Genomic DNA, 17,736 nt, shown 5'->3' with positions numbered 1-17,736 from the left:
ACAGCTGAGGCAGGTGGGCGTTTAGCCGGGCTAATGTGACACATTTCACTGTTACCTGATACTGTAGCTTCAGTGTCCGCTCCTCCCCACCGACCTCTGGATACAACCGGTGCTTCTATCTGTCTCTCAGTGTAATGCAAATGTAGTTTACCTTCAGCGCATTTGCTATAGATGTAACCCTTTGTGAAGCTTTACATTTTAGATCTTAAGAATAAAGTTTGTTTTTGAATTTCATGTCAGATTTGCCAGGTTGCTAGAAAACACTTTAGGCTCTCGGTGGACCAACTGATTAACTGTGCATTGGTTGATGCGTTTTTGTTAAGTAACAATCCGTGGTGTCATACATTTCCCCAGTTTTACGAATTCATATTGAACAAATGGAACATTACAACTTTATTGTGACTTAATAAAAGCAAACATTCCAGAAGCAGTTAGGAATTCCACTGAAAGGTTATTCAGTTGGAGACTTGTTCATCATGCTGTCCAGTTCGCTGCTGCCCCAGCATTAAAAGGAGAATCGGTAGGAGCATGACATTTAAGCACTCTCTTGTTTTCCCACTACCTTGCCATTATAGTGGACAACAGAATGGGCTATTGTGCAATGTAAAAAGTTCCTCAATTTACCAGTAAATAATCTCATTTACAAGACTATAGCTCAACACTTACAATGTTACACAACTTTTAACCTGAGACATCTTACCTAAACAAGGAGTCACTTGGAATAACTATTAAGCACATTATTATTGCTCTGTGATTAAATTGTGCCATAGTAGTCAGGTTATTTCCTAATGCAAATGTACTGTGGTAAGGAGTAGACCTAAACCTAATAATTTCTCTCTCCCTTCAACTAAACAGTTAAGGTTTCTGTCCCTTTCATTTCTTTACTGAGCATAAGAATGTGTGTCTGCTGAGAAGCTTATTAGATGTACTCATATGAGTGTGATTGTTGACTGTAGATCTGCCTTTCATAAGCATGATCAAGCTTTTGGTCTTGAATATAATTTACCTGGAATGTCCAATATGTGGGCAGTGTCTCAGTAAGTACTGTTGCCTCACAGCTAGAGGGATGATTCCTTGATTGTGGGTTTGATTCCTGGGACTGGGGCTGGTCTGTATGGAGTGTTCTCCGAGTAATCCAGTATTCTTCCACGTGCATGTCTAGGCTGACTGGTGACTCCAAATTGCTTGCTTGCTCCAGCACCAGCAACCACTGTGATCCCTACATGTAAGCAGTAGAAAATCAGAGAGAGACTCTTATGTGTTGTTTTTTTTTTTTCCCCACACCATTCAGGTTGCAGCACTGTTGTAGCTTTGTACTACTATAGCAATAATGTGCAGCGAGGTCCGCAGGCCCCTCCCTAGAGTCAGAGCCCTCAGGCGGACAATCTCTGCACAGAATTCCCTTGGTCACATTCCCCTTCCTAAGCCTGGTTAAAGGAGGAGGGCTGGACTTGGAGTTCTTATTTCCAGCCCTCATAACTCAGTCAAAAAACAAACAAACCAAAAAAAATGTTGTAATGTGGGTCTAGACAAAGTATTAAAATCATGAAGTTATTTTGAAAAGAGAGATATTTCTAATCAGGGGTTAGTTCAAATTTGCTTTCTGTAATTGCTACAATCAACAGTTTGATTGAAACACGACATGAGAAAAACAAGCGACATCAACAAAAGAAAATTCATTTGTAGGTCTAAAAATATTTAGGATGTATTTTACTCACTTTTCTTCTTACCCATGACTTTCCCTTAGAATGTTCACTACATCTACATGCAAATAGTTTTTTATGCTACTTGACATTGTGCGGATGATTTGGTGACCTTTTGTCCTTATAGTGCCGGCCTTCAAGTGTTTGTTCCCAATGCGGTTTAGATTTTGACATTAAATATAATACAAGAAGAGTAACATTATGATTGTTAGGAGTAAGAAACTATCATTTCCTGATTTGTCAGTCTGCACAATCAAATATGGTGATTCGTAAATTAACTGTGTACTCTGCATCTGTGTAGAACACAATTTCTTCGGGCATATTGTACCTCCATATATACTGGCCACTTGTGACGGCAACAGCAAGCAGGAGAGCAGCCGAAAGCAGGCTCTAAAACCACTAGTGATACAACCTCAACCATTTACAATTTTGGAAAATATAAACAGAATTGTAATGTCAAATCAAAATACTTGTAGAATAACAATATTTGAAAATTCCACTATATATTGAATCAGTACTGAGGTATTGTCATAAAATCTTATTGGGACAAAAGCATATCCCAGCCCTACTAAAAAAAATATGTCAACTGATTTTCACTGAGCTTTCAAATATCAGTTAATCTGCAGGTATGAAACATTAGATTATTGTGCATGTAATAACTTTAATCATTAGTAATTAATAAATGTTTAAGATCTCTTTGTTTGTAATACATGTGCATTTTTCCCCATCTGTTTTCCTTTGCAGTAAAACTTTATTGTCTATATGATCACCAGGCTTTTGAGCAGCAGTGCAGTGCAGCGTTGGGCAGATCAAGGTAGATCACAGCGACAAAGCCATGCTCACACTGGCCAGTAAATTGAAGAGGGACGACGGAGGAAAGACGGGCCGTACCTCTGGAGCCTCCGACTCCACCCACAGGGTCTCCATCAGGGACCGCCTCCTTACCAAAGGTACAGGGGTCATTATCCACTTTATCCATTTCTTCAGTTGACCTTGTAATATCAGAACCAACTAGGAATGTTCAGCAAGGTTACAGCTAGTTTCTGCTTCTAAGCATAAAGACATTAATGAGACCAGTCCGGCTCCAGATTTTGGATACTTTTATTGGCAACCCACCCTGAATTTACTTGTTGGTTTATGAACTGTAGTTTTGAAGCATTACATTTGTAAATTGGTTTAGGTTACTGTGTGTGGCTACAGTCTGTCAATCACAATGTAGCCATGCCCTAATGTATTTCTTGATTCATGATCGATTCATCTATTATTTAGACCACAATAAAAAAGTCAACGTCATATTGTGTTGAGCAACTCTTGAAAGCAAAGACTGAGAACATAAACTCATTCAGGAAATGTTTACTGAGATAATAACTCAAGTAAAAAGTAGGGTTGTCTTTACATAGACTTCAATACAGTCTTCTTTTTACAACCATTGGAGTTGCCGTCTGATGTTCATTAGATAGAATGCAGGCTTAAGGCTCTTTAGCATTGACTTTACCTTCCAGCCCCAGAGTGTACGTTCATTGATATACTATGTTTATATCTATTGTCGTAACATTTAGATGTAAAATTGAATACATTTAATAAAATGTGGCAGTAGCTGTCAAGGAATTGCAGTTCATAATATTAAAGAGTCAGAGTTAATTCATCCTCACTTTGCCTATTGCCTTACTGGTGTTACCATCTTAATTGAATTCTCCTTCTGAGACCAGATAAAGTGATGTAGTTCAGTTAAGACCGCAGAAAAGAGCAGCTAAATGTCTTGGGACAGACAGTGTAGGCCAGGATGGCATAGTTGTCACATTTGAACAGGGACACGTGAGAATTAAGGGAAATGTATATAAATTGTGTATGAGTTCTTGTCCTTGATGGATGTTAAGGATTTTCCTCCTATTTCCATGCTACCCTCCTTTTCCCTCTACTGTCCGTTTTTGTCTATGCCCCTGTTTTTGCCCCTGGCTCCCTGGGGTTTTATTTATAGCTTCCTCCTATTGCCTTGAGATAAAGCTTCCACGCACCTGACTCCTGTCACCTCCTTTAAATTTCAAAGTGTTGCCCTTCTCACATTTTTCTTATCCCTTTTATATTTGCTTCTGTCTGCCCATTACTTTGTTGTTTTCTTTTTTCCACATTCTTTCCCTGCATTTTACTTCTACAGTAAGAAATTAATATCATAAGTAGAATTAAGACATCAGATTTACATTATTTTGTTATTACCTAAATTGAATTAATGCAGCTGTATGATTCTGTCCTCATAGAACAGCTGATCCTCTAACTCTGATGTGAGTTTTTAGGCTCTGCTTGGTCTGATTGGTTTGTTGCCTATACTGTAAGGGTGATAATTACAAGATAAGTGAGCTGGCACTGAAACAGCACATTAAATTGCTCAAAATGAATATGAATGGCTTTATTTTTGTTCTCACACACAGATATTAGAGTTCAGCACAGTCTATCTTGCCAAACCAAAAAGAATCTGGTTCCCTGATGGGATCTTAGTGGTGCTCATCCTTCCTGCGCTTGCCAAGGGAGCATGACTGTTTTATTATCTCTCAACCATTAGCAACCATTAGCTTTTAGAGAACTGTGATAGCCATGCGAAATAACAATCTGAAAAAGTAATGTTTAATTAATAAACCATGCACCACTAAGATCCTCAGGGTACTCTGGTTTCCTCCCATCATCCAACGACATCATGTTTGGGTTAACTGGTGACTATAAATTGTCTGCAGGTCTGTGTGTGAGTGAGTGGTTGTTGGTCTCTGTCTGTCTCTGTGTGTTGGCTCACTTGCTAAATGCAAATGAACTTTAGGTAGAATTTCTCAAAATGAGTGAACGGAGGGAAAAACCTGAGATTTTGAAGCAGCTGGCCATGGAGAAGAGTTCTTGCTTGGATTAAATGCCCGTTATTGAGTTAATTAAGCAAAAAGATACGGCCTATTCACTCATTGGGAGCTCTTAATTAGTGGACACTGCTCTCCATGTGGAAGGTTAAGGGGGGAAAACCCCCCATGAGAATAATTAAAGTACCTAACATCTCAAGGAATACATTTGTATCAATGACATAATCCTTAGCATGCAACAACAAAGCAACAACATAGATTGAAAGTGCAGACACACTGGATAAATTAGCTGGTGCCATTGTATTTCTCTCTCTCTCTCTCTTTTCTTTTTTTTTTTACTGTTGATAACAAAGAGAAAACAGAACAGACCACCTGAAACTTTGCCATAGGGCAACACCAGCCAAACAACCCTGGTGTCTGGCTGGTGTTTTTTAAAACACCACCTGGACTTTTACACTTGATTATGCCCTCATGTCTGGTCCTCTTACATATCGTTGTTATTTTCTCTCAACAGAAGTTGCAGAACTTGAAGCCAACCTCCCCAGTAAGTACATTGAGCACGTCAATACACTTCAGTGATGGACTTAAATTAGTCATTCTTTAGACTAGTAGCGTTAAGTACACTTTTCTATCCATCCGATACTTAGATTAGCATTTGTTCACCCTCAGATGTTTCTTAATTAACGCATAAAAAAGATTGACAGCTAAGTAAATGCTTAAAGGCAGTATATATATTGTCCTGGAGTAGGTCAATTCTCGCAATGCAACTGTGGCCAGATAATTGTTTTGCGGTAAATGTTATTCATGTATCAATTGTTGATTAACTATTTCACTTGGATTCTTGTCGGGGTTTGTACCAAATAAACATGTTAATTTACATCTGCAGATGTTGATTTGTAGGTAAGGCATGTCTGTAGCACCAAAATGCTTCATTTCATTAAACTGAATGCACAATTGCTAGAATAAACTAAACAACAATTAAAATAAAAACATGAAGATACAAAGAATTCCCTAAACACGGCCTTAAAGTGGTAAAGGGGTTAGGGAAGGGAATCAATATTTTTGGCATTTGAAAATAACTAATTTGGTGTTATCTGCATTCAGAGCAAGTTTAACATTTAGAGGTCATTAAATGCAACCTGCATTTTCTCAGCAGATCATTGTTCAGTTTCTACTGTACAATAAATTATAATAAATAAATATAAATAAATAAATAATAAATATTGCCAATAAAACTGTTCAACAGTCATCAGAGGTACACTCTATTTACACCAACAACAGTGATGACATGCGGCCTCTAAAGACTCATTTTAATTTCCTTGAGGCTTCAATACTGTGACAACTTTTGACTTGCTGTTTGATATGATTAATTTTAGTGATAGTTATATACTTTTTTTTTACCAAAAAGGCAATCTTCAGTGTGTGTACAACCTTGTCATGAATGCGAAGATATATCCACTCAATGTTTTAGAACTAATAATAAATAATCTCAAGTCAGGCTGTGGAAAATGTAGATATCCGTCATTATATGAGCACAATGTGAGACATCTGATTCCTACTGGTAAAACAAAGTTGAGAAAATCACAAGAACATGTTGGCTTTTTGCAGACTGAATTGAATGGTTGATGTTCAGCAATAACAGATAATATTTGTATTTAAGCATCTACATTTATTCCATCAGCTCCAAAAAGAGCAAAAACGCCCCAAAAATAAATTCTTAGAGTTAATTTAAAGCACAAGACACTATAATGACATGTATAATGATGTTTCAAAGGCAAGAATAGAAGAACAGAGAGGAAAATGAGAGGCCAAACTGAAGGGAAATTATACTCTCAAAGTTTGGGTTGAAGGCAGGCAACCGTACAGGGATGTAACTTTGAAGCTCAAGTGAGCTCAAGACAAGGTTCTGCACTGAGGAGGTGACACATCAGAGATGGTGGGCCAGCTTATGAAAGGCATTTTTTTTCACACACACCCCCATAAAATACAGGAAGAATAAGTACACACAAATGTACACAATAAACTCAAGGACAAACAGCAAAAGAGCAAAAGCAGGGTCGTTCAGGATATATCCCCCCAAACGGGGCCACACACTATCATTCCACGTTAATAAGCTGTTATGCAATGTTATTTGAACCAGCTGATAAATGCTAAAGATGTTTCCGTTGGTCTGACTGGATCTGAACACGTTCTCATTAATGAGCCACTTCCCATTTCTTCTCATTTTTGTGGTCACAGTTGGCATAAATGATATTAGTTTATAAAAAGAAAAAGTAAAATACCAATTAACCTTTACATCTGATGAGATGATCATCAGTTATTTGTAGAAAGCTGTATTTTACATGTAGCCCACAGTAGATTCTTCTCATTCTGAGTTTCTGTACTGTTGACTTAGCATTTACCATACATCCATAATATCCTACAAAATGTGTCTTCAATTTTTGATATCTTCGTTAAGGTACATAATAAAAAATCCTTTAAACATGTGAAAATGTTTTTCCCAGTCGTATCTTGAGTGCAGTAAATGTCCTCAGACACCAGGGGGGAATGTGGGGCCGCATGAAATCCCACAGGACCACTGTACACATGACATAAAGTTAACTCTGAAATCTGCGTAGACTCTAATCATGATGCCCCTAAGAAATGAAAAATACAGTATTCATTGAGACATGAGAGGGCAAGACGATATTTGGCTTTAACCATTTGACTGATAATTCATAGCCCCATTTACTTTGTTGTGATGCAGGTACATGCAAAGCCAGTTTCCCAGATGAGGACAAGCTGCATTATTTTCAGCTGGCAGTGTCTCCAGGTAAGAGAAAAATAAGAAACATCCATGTCTTTTATTTAGTTCTTGCTTCAGTATCAATTTTGATGATGACTTTGTCACACCAGAGGCATATATGATGCCATTTTGTTTACTTTGCAAATATTCTTCACTCTTGTTACAGCAGCAGCTGTAATGTTGGTTTAGAGTTAAACTCATCTAAAGATAATCAAATTCACTACTTATAATATAGGATTATAAAAAACCCTTGTAGATGCCTTAGGTGCGGTGAACAAAGAGCTATGGAAGACTAAATTGCTATGACGAGACATTGAGGATCCTATTCTTAAAGTCAGTGTGCATTAGAAACTAGCAATGACTCAAAGGAAGAACTTTTAATCTAATCCACCGCTGTCTCACTCTACCACCTTACATTCAAATACCATGTTTGGCGTGTATATCTGTGTGAACATTGTGGAAAGTGCTAGCAAAGTGATTCTAATTCTATGTTTCCCCTGAAAGTGTCCCTCCAGTCTCATCTGTATTTCAACATTTCTGCTGCACTGTCATTATTCCCTCAGTCCACCATGCTTGCTCAGCAGTGTTCCCACCTAAGTGCGCTGCCTGTCGACTGTTGTGCAAACCCAATACACCGGTGTTGAATTACCCGAGTCTCTGGAGGCTCCCTTTCCTCTCACTCCCTGCTCTTTATCTGTCTGAACACACACTGTCTCTTAGCCCACAAGCTTGGTGTCACCTTCTCATTTCTGTCATTTGTATCATGTGGCACTCTGTCTTCATCGCTTCTCTGAAGGTGCAAAAGGACATCTCCAGAAAGACTGAGATAAAGTTGAAACACAGCTTTTTCTCTTTAGTGTGTGTGTGTTTGAGTAAAGAAAGAGCTTGGTAATTTGATGTGGATGAAAAACAGAGAGAATCTGTCAATTATTAAATCATCTTTGGTAAAGAATATTTTTTTAAGAGAGAAGCAATTTTGTAAATCTTGTGTATTTTCTAAATTATAATCATAATGATTTTATCTGAATTATCTCCCCGCTGCTCGAATTCATCATAGTTACAAAGGACTATGTTGACAAAGTCTGCAGAGAAAGGAAAAGATAAGCAATTAGAGAAGAGAATAGATTTGGCGTCACGTTCTTTAAGAGGAGATTGAATACTCAACGGAAGACTCGCTCAATTATTCAAAAGCTTTGTTGCTCCCCACCCCCCTTTTTCACTCTTTTCTCTTTTACGCTTTCATTTTTTTGGTCCCTTGTTTTCTCTTTTTATTCCTTCATCTTCCCGTTTAATTACTCACTACAAGCTCCATTTAACATTGAGCAATGGACAACTCTTCATCACATCATTGTCATTGCTTGTGGTCAGTGGTTCAACCATATTACTATAGTTTCAACCCTTATACTGTGCATAATCAGAATGCAGCAGCACATCCAGAACGCTAGTGGACATTTCAGTAAACTTGTGCACCATGTGTGTGATGTCTGATGGTGCATGCACCGGGATTCTATGAGGATATTTCATCAACAAAATCCTTTTAGTGGGCTCATTTCCTCTGTCCTGCTTTTCTCTCAGATAGTACTGAGAATTATCTAAAAAGCACAAATAAAATGCAAAAGTGCACTTACTTTCTTCAAAGTTTTTTCATTTTTCTGTTCTCATATTGTGCTGTCAAAGCATCTTTTGAAAATTGCTGCATATTACATAGGTGCTATCTACACAGATGCATCGATTTACACCACAGGGAAAGCAATTGTACTCTGACAGAAAATAAAAAATGCAATGGGAATGGGAATGTCTAATATCTCTTACACCTTGACTTAGCCCATAGCTTGGAGCTTATGGAAGTTCTTCTCTTTTTCTTTATTCCTTTTGTCATTTTCTGTTTTTGTTATATTTTAAGTGACCCTTTGGATTGGTCATCCATGTGCCCTGGATATAGGTATTGGTATGGTATTTATATGTTTTGTTCACAAATAAACCTCCAAAACAAAACATTTTTTCGCATAGTATTTAAACAACAGAATGAAACAAACACATTCTACAAAAAAAATTAAGTTTTTGTGAAAAACAAATTGTCAGTCCACTTCAGTGCCAAAACTGTACTGATGTCCTGAATTTGTCTTCAAGGGGCTCATTTAGTTCTATGCTCACAGAAGATTTTGTACACACAGATGTTAAAGTTTAACAGAACAAAAACATTATATGAAAAAGCAAACAAACATGCTCTCAAAGACAAAAATATTAACTCACTAACTCTATCATTTTGTTTTGTTTTTTGGGACGTGTGTTGAAGGCATCACAGCACCAAGACTGTCTGAAATCATGTTACTTACACTCAACCACCTGCCAGATTTAATCAAAATATAAACTGATTATTTCATATTTCCTAATTTGTAGTTGTGTTGATGGTTCACTTCTTTATCTATTGACCAACAAAAATACCCCTTAAATAAACTGTCGTTCAGGTTTGAATTTGTTGAAATTTTTTAATTTACGTAATTTTTCCCATGTACCAGCTCCTCACTGTGAACTCCCTGTGGCCCCACAACCTTGTGTCTATTAGGAAATGGGACAGCAGCAACACTCTGGGGTGAACACATTTTCATATGCCATTGTTTGTATCAATAGAGATAGAGTAATGAAAGAAAAATCAATCTCCTAACACTCTTTGTTTTAGATGTGTAGTTTCTCCGCTTGATTAACATGGATAATTAACCTATTGTGCAAATTGTGGCAGTATGAACACAACTCTCTCTTAGGGTGCCAGCAAGTGGTGGCAGCCATAGTGTAGGAAGCCTTTTTTTTATACATAACTATCCTTTGTAGACAAAAGAATATCTACACTTTTTACAGTTATTTATATCTTCTCTCAGTAGAGTGACTCTCAAGAGAGTAGAGTGACCTTAGATTGTCTTTAGAGTGCAACTGATGTGCAGCTTTTTTTTTTTTTTCTTGTTTAAACACGACTGCAACATGATGTTGGCATAAACTGAAGGGTAGAGTTTGTATTTTCTGGTTAGTTGCTATTACCATGGTCACAGCTTACCAATCTACTCTTATTGCACATGCAGGCACCACAGTAAATACTGGTATTTTTTAGTCCTGCTGCATCAGACACTTCAATGGTTTGTTCTGCTGTCACTTTGTGTATTTTAGCAGCTCTTCATTAATACAAGGGTACGTAGGATAGGAATATAGATACATTTTTGCAATTAATTCAAACTTTGTGTCTCTGTCTTTGTTTCATTTGAACATTATGATTCTCTAACAATTAGCTCTAAAATGTATTTACTCATTTATCATTATTATTTACCTTCTAGTTTATGTTTATGTATGTGTGTTTTCAAGCCCAGTGTCTGGTGATTATTCCATGGCAGTGAAGATAGTCATGAATTATTTATGACCTCTGACTACAGCTGTTAGTGAGTAGATCGCTCTGTCTTTCCACTTTTCTCCCTTCTTCTCTTTTGTTTTTTCCCTGTACTTCCCCTCTTGTTCTTTCTGTAGTCAGCTATTCTTTAGTTTTGATGATGATGCTTTGATGAAGTTTTTTAGATTGCTCTAATACAAACATCTTATGTTTGAGCAAAGAGAGAGAGGGAGATCTTTTTGCCTTTTGCTGGAAACAGAAGATATGCTGTGTGTGCATCAGGGTTGCATTGATGGCTCTGATGTGGAAAAAACATGCGTCCAGTACAGGCTGCGTGTCTGCTGCACTACTGCTACTGCCAAATCTATTTTTGCATGACATCTGAATGTTTAGTTAATTTATAAATTAACCTCAGATTTATTTTTGTTTGCAAATGTGACCCTCTCAAAATGCAGCTGCAGAAATTGGTAAAGCATATATATATATATTTTTTTTTTCCTAATAATTTTTTCATGTCTGCCTCATGTATCAGTTTCACACTGGACAGAGAGAGATTAAGTGTCAGTTTAGTGCTTTATTGCTAGTATAATATCAAAATTACTACAAGGTGCAGGTCAAGACACCACACCTCTAGATCACATAATATAGTTGTGATTAACTTTAACCTGTTATTATGGGTGGCGAGATGAACATCCCTATGCTTCACAGCTGCTACACACGTGCAACAAATCAAGTTTTTCCCTGATCTTGGTATGTGTACTTTAAAACCTTCCCCTCCAAAAGGCCAATTTTAAGATTGGTTGATGCTGTATTAAACAGCAATGAGATAATTTGTTGTAATTTGCAGTGATCTATAAATTGACTTTTTTCAATACTATTATAGTCTTAAGCACTCAACCCACTTTACAATGGAAATGGCATTCAGACACAGTTTAGTTTGCACTGCCCCCCCTTTTTACCGTTCACAAATACTCCATCACAGACAAATTGGGGTTCAGTTTCTTGTCAAGAAGACTTTGATGTGTGGACCAGAAAAGTTGGGGATCAAAGCATGCCAACATTTGGATCAGTGCTTGGAGCTACAGTTTACGGTTTTATATGAATGAGGTGGTTGGAAATGTAGTGTAGATGGATGTGTGGGGCTGTGGGGGCATGAGCTCTTCTTTCAGTATGTGGCCCACATGCCCTGTGACTGCTACTGAATACCTGCTGCTTGTCAGCTTACCACATTTCTCAAACATACACACTGACACTGTAAGGTCATTATATGGCCAATTACCAAGTGCCTTCCCTTCCTCACCAGGCCCCATCTGTAGTTCAGTAAGAGGTTCAGTCCACCTCTGTGAAAAGATGTATGTCCTTTTCTAACTCGGTGGACCCATAAGGTCATAGCAGAAATGTAAATGTCATCAAAACAATAAAATAAAGTGAGGTGGATAGTGTGCGGTTTTGCAGATGCACAAATAAGCCCAAAATGTCACTGCATTCAACTATGAATATTTCATAGAAATTGAGCTTATGTGTTGCCTTTGTTTCTGTCTACTCCCTATGAATGTGTATGTGTTTGTATAGATGTATAGGTGTGTGCATGATATAATCTGGCATTATGGTATGGGGGGTTAAAGGCAGTGTTATGTTTGACTTACAGAATGTGGTTGGGTTGAAAAGGTCACTCATTCTGCATTTTTTCCCCCTATAAAGAGATTCACTTTGCTCTGTTGACCCTTTTGTTTACTCTTTAGTTACAGATTGATTGATCAGGGCTGAACTTGCCGATGAAGCCTGCCCTTTGTTATATTAAGTTCGGATACAACTGCCCCCATGACTGCAAATCAATATAATTATTTCAAACTATTACCTGGATTACGGAAAAAAAACAAAACACTTTTGGCCTAATTTGTCTGACTCATTTATTCAGCCAGCCACTTTTCCTCCTCATTTATGTGACTTTATTTACTTTTGATCAAACAAATTTGCTTGCCAAAATGCGACAGACATTAGTTAGAAAGGATAGAGATGTGCGACTGAATGCAAGATTGTTCTTGAACACATGCATGTGGAGAAAGTATGAACCAAATGAATATGTAGGGTAAAGAGTCAGTTCTACATTTGGTTTTGATACATTTTCAACTTACTACTCCGCCCTAACCACCGTGATTTCAGTGGGCCTACTGTGTAAGGGCTCCTTTGCTCCTTTCACAACAAGGGCTGGTGATTAACTGAAATGAGCATACAGATTTCTTTCATTTACTCAGAGGTAAGTCTGAAGATTTGAGATAGCAGATATAGATATTTGAAGCTGCTGCCATTGCCATTTATTTTCTAAACTACAATATTTGTGGATCTGTTGGAATACTGAATTATTTGTGGTTTCATTGTTGCATTTGGTGTTTATTTTTAAGATGATGATTGAATGTCTTTCTTGACAGAAAGTTTTTAACCAATGCCATGAAACGTATTCATGTTATTGTAAACCATTTTCTTCAATGCTTCTTCCTCTCTTTTCCTCTAGATGAGGGATACTACCAAAGTGGAAGGTTTCAATTTGAAATAGATGTTCCCGAAGCCTATAACATGGTGGTAAGTCATGTCTAATGTGTTTTGAAAATGAGTTTTCAAATTAAAGTAGCCCCAGTTCTCAAAGTGCCTTTAATAACATGTTGCTTCCACCCTGAAGCTCTATCAGTAATTTACAAAACTTTCAAAACCCTTTAATTATTTTCATATTTTGATTCTTTATCAAACAAAAGTATTCTTTATCAATCTACACGCTATCTAAAAAGGTAAAAATGTATAGTAAGTCTTCATACCCTTTGCTGTGACACTTACATTTTTGCTCAGGTTTATCCTGTTTCACTTGTTCATCTGTGAGACAGGGAGTGGTAAAAATTAAAGAAAGTTACATACTGTTTATATTAGGTTTCTCAGCTGAAAAAACACGTGAGAGATATACCAAGCAATGAGCATGGGTCATTGCAATATTAAACTTTGACCAAGAAGATGTTTTTGCCTGGCATTGGTGCCATGAAGGCCAGATCAGTGCAGTATTTAAGTAATTTTTTTGTCTTTTGAAAATTTCTCCTTTCCAACACAGTGTCTCTTGAGCTTAGCCAGAGAGACCACTGGGATCTTGTCATCTTTCCTACCAGTTTGGCCACATCTCAGTCAGCAGGACTGAACAAATACTTTACCAACACCGACTTACATTTTGCAACTAAGACTTAAATGCTTTTACTTTATGAAGATTTTTCATACCAGCCTTTTACTTATAATGTAACAAACAAAATGGATGAAATCCCTCTGTATGGGTTCTCTATTTTCATTATGCAGAAGGCTGAAGGCTTGGACCTTTTATTATGAATTAATTTGAGCTAATAATACCTTAAGTGTGACCCCAGCCGATCTAATGTAGCGTTTGGCATCAGTAAGCATTATGTTCTCGACTCAGTCATGCACGATTGCCCATCAAATGGTGTCCATCATCTCATTACTTTCAGTTTGCACTACAAACGAGATGAGTAGTTGTGATCAGCCACAGTTTCTATTGCATCAAGTTGTCAAATAACTGACAGTTTAATGGGATGCCTTATGTTTATTGTTAATAATTGTTAATATAATTGTCAATATAGCGATGATGAATAAAATTATGTTTTTGGCATCTTCAGCTCTTGCAGCAGCCCCCTAACGCTCTCCAGGCAGATGCTCATGTATCCTAGTTTGTCATGGCTGATTATCCTCCATAATGGGATGATCTTGTGTGTCCTCACCTCTCATAGATCACTCCCTTGATCTATTTGCCTCTTATGGAAAGGAAGCTTATGGAAAGAATAATACGGGACCAAAATGGTATATAGGGCATTACAGTAAAGATACAGTGGTGTATGGAGGAAATCTATCCAACTTCCTTCTCCTGCTTTTATGGATTGATATTACTTACTTGCTTTCTTCTTACTTTTTCTCCATCTCCGCTGCACCGTCAACCTCTAAGGTTATTATAATTTTTCAGCAGCCCATGCTGCAAGGAAAAACACCTCACAGCTCTGTTCTCTTCTCTTTCAAACCACTTCCTTTGCTATATTCTCAGATTCACTAAAGCACACAGATGTACATTTGTTTTTATTTTAAATCTTGGTGTGTATGAGTATGTAAGACCAACATTAACAGATGTTTGTGTGAAGTGTGAACACATCAAGTCTAATATCGCATCATAGACAGTTGACAGTTTTCAGCAATTTTCAATGAGGCAGTTAATCAAGAATCCCTTATTTTTAAAGATGTGATGAACATGTAAAATAAGAAGAGCAATTCATCTTAAATGTGTAGGTGTTATGAAACATGAAAGCTGTCAGCCCCTCAGCCTCCTCAAATGTGTACATTGTAGACATGTTAGAAGCCCCAAAACACAACGGGACATGAGAAATAAACACATATGAGGGGGAGGCACATTGACCAACATTGAGAGTGAATAAAGAAAAAAATAAAATACATATTTCACTGCTCACAGTGAAGAACATTGTTGAAATGTCTTTCTCTGTTAAATGCATTTTTTTACCACGTCAGATGCTTTTTAATGACCTTTTTGCATTTCATCTGCTATTTGTCTATCTATCTGTGAGTAAAGTGTTGCATGATAGAAATAATTGGTTTTAATTAAATACTTTTGTCATTGTGGGCTACTAAGTGTAGAAGTGCCAAAAGTCAGTATCTGAAGGGACTGAATGTCATTACAAAACACGTAATTGCTCACCTACTGATGACAGCTTGATGTGCTCTGATTTCATGCTGTTTGCTGGTGCGGAGCTGAGGCTGAAATCTCAGCTTGTAAAGCAAGTTACTTTTCAACAGCGGCAGAAGCATTTGATCATGGGCCTTTACACCTGGTGTGAATACATAGTATTTTTAATAGATAAAGAAAATAAATAATTGCATTTCCTTTTCGCCACTTTTTTTTTTTTTTTTTTGGCTTCTCTCTGTAACTCTCCAGCCTCCTAAAGTGAGATGTCTCACCAGAATATGGCATCCCAACATCACAGAGAATGGAGAGATCTGTTTGAGGTAATGTTGCTTCCCACGACTTCACCTCACCTTTGCAGCTTTGTCACAAGCTTTATCTCTTTATCACAAGTAAGGGTATTGGAAATGAAAATATTTTTGTATAAGAGTTTTTTTTTTTTTTCTTTTCTTATCTTTTCTGCAGCTTATTGCGTGAACACTCGATTGATGGCACAGGCTGGGCCCCCACCAGAACATTAAAGGTAATATTGCTTTTATCCAAAAGTATGTACCTTGTTAATATGTTAATATGCACTCTTTTCAATATATTTTCAATATATTGAGTAGTGTCTAAATTTATCATATAGTAGTTGTTAAATGGAGTCTGTGAATAAGCCACTGTCTCTGATGGCTTTCTGTCTCTGTTATCTTTTAATTCAAACAGACAGGGCAGCGCAGCAGTATCATGGTTAGCGCTGTTGCCCCACAATAAGAAGCTTGCCGGCCCTGGGGCCTTTCTGTGAGGAGTTTGTATGTTCTCTTCATGTGTGGGTTTTCTCCCACTGTCCAAAGACATCATGTCCCAGTTAACTGGTGACTAAATTGTCCATAGGTCTGGGTGAGGGTGTGAGTGGTTGTTTGTTTGTCTCTGCCTGTCTCTGCGTGTTGCCCCTTTGATGGACTGGCAACCTGTCCAGGGTGTACTCCGCCTTTGCCCAGTGTGAGCTGGAAATAGATAAGCGGTTGAAGATGAATGAATGAATGTGAGTCCAAACATTGTCAACATTATGACTGACTGAAGTTATGCTTAACAATGGTGGGAAATTGTTTGTGGTTGAATGCCGGAGCTTGGCCAAAGTTATGGCTTGAACATCCACTGTTCTAGTGGTGGTTTTGGTGCTTGTCCACAGGGACTCTGGGCTAGAGCACCATTCCTCACAATCTCTGTCTTGCAGAGATTGAGTTTCTTGACCAGGCTGCCCTTAAAGTTCTTTTGAGTATCTGTCTTATCCTTAAGTGGTTCCTTCTTATGTCGAAGGTTTAATAGGTTTGTGTTAATCCAGGCTCTTCCTCTCCTCTCTCCTTATTTCCTCTGTTTTCTGCACACATTGGCATTCATTTACCTGACACCAGTCAAAGCAATTCTTTGCTCTTGTGGTACGTAATAGAGAACATATTTCACTTGATAGAAAATTGTCAAGCTAGATGAATTTATTGTGATGTCATCATGACAAGGTAATTTTCTCCACATCACCAAATGAGAAAATTAAAGTGTAGAACTAACAAATTGTCATTCAGGCACCAACGTGTGGACAGATCTAATATGTTTTCAACTAGCAAGTTACAATGAATAGGTTCTGTGTTTGTTTATCAAAAACAACTGGTTGTTCAATTTTAATTATAATTTAATTGTACAGTAAATGAAAATTCAGAGTATAGTTTGTGGAGCAAAGAGTGTAACCTGTTTATGTGGCAAGAGCTGCAAAAACCTGAGAGGTCTGAGGATCCACCAGACAAAGATGGGCTGCACAAGGAGGAAGTTGAGCAATGCACAGAGGCAGTGCCTAGCGCTGTTCCTGGTGAGATGGAGGAGAAGCAGGACCTGGAAACACCCCATAGTGTCCAGAACCTCCAAGCTCGGCATGCTGCAACTAGCATACCACCAAAACACTGCCAGGTCTTGTGACCTGCGGCACACAAGAGGACTGATTTTTGCCAACAAAGCTCTGGTCATGGTAGGTCTTGAAATTCGAAAATGTTAGGGCTGAATTCCTTCGTTACAATGAAAATGCTACAATTATTAATATTACTTAGAGCAGTGCTTCTCAAAGTGGTGTTTGGGGACATGCTGGGGTTGTTGATGCAGTTTTGGGATGCCACCAGGAAAAAGGGGAATAATTAATTTTTGCCTTCAATAACTAACCCAATGACTATTCAAAAAAACATCTGAAGGCGAAACTCTTATCAGAAGGGGGATCCTGGCGCAACACACTTTCTGCATTAAAAATGCCGACCTAAAAGCTAGGAAGGAGAGATGAATGGCTC

The 17,736-nt window shown here is 37.8% G+C and overlaps 1 protein-coding gene across 1 annotated transcript in view; it reads left to right on the top strand.

Annotated features, from left to right (window-relative positions):
• The window catches only part of ube2f (ubiquitin-conjugating enzyme E2F (putative)), a 32,261-nt gene that overhangs the window by 755 nt on the left and 13,770 nt on the right, over positions 1-17,736 (top strand). Inside the window, exons 2-7 of the mRNA XM_029492960.1 lie at positions 2,477-2,653; positions 5,055-5,084; positions 7,287-7,352; positions 13,211-13,278; positions 15,683-15,753; positions 15,896-15,953. Of these exons, the coding sequence (XP_029348820.1) occupies positions 2,539-2,653; positions 5,055-5,084; positions 7,287-7,352; positions 13,211-13,278; positions 15,683-15,753; positions 15,896-15,953 (408 nt within the window). The 5' untranslated portion in view covers positions 2,477-2,538. The remainder of the gene's footprint in view (positions 1-2,476; positions 2,654-5,054; positions 5,085-7,286; positions 7,353-13,210; positions 13,279-15,682; positions 15,754-15,895; positions 15,954-17,736) is intronic.

Source organism: Echeneis naucrates, chromosome 21, assembly GCF_900963305.1.
Source record: "Echeneis naucrates chromosome 21, fEcheNa1.1, whole genome shotgun sequence".
NCBI classification, from domain to species: Eukaryota; Metazoa; Chordata; class Actinopteri; order Carangiformes; family Echeneidae; genus Echeneis; species Echeneis naucrates.
Note: the sequence above shows the minus strand (reverse complement) of the source record. Positions and strands in the feature narration are given on the sequence as shown.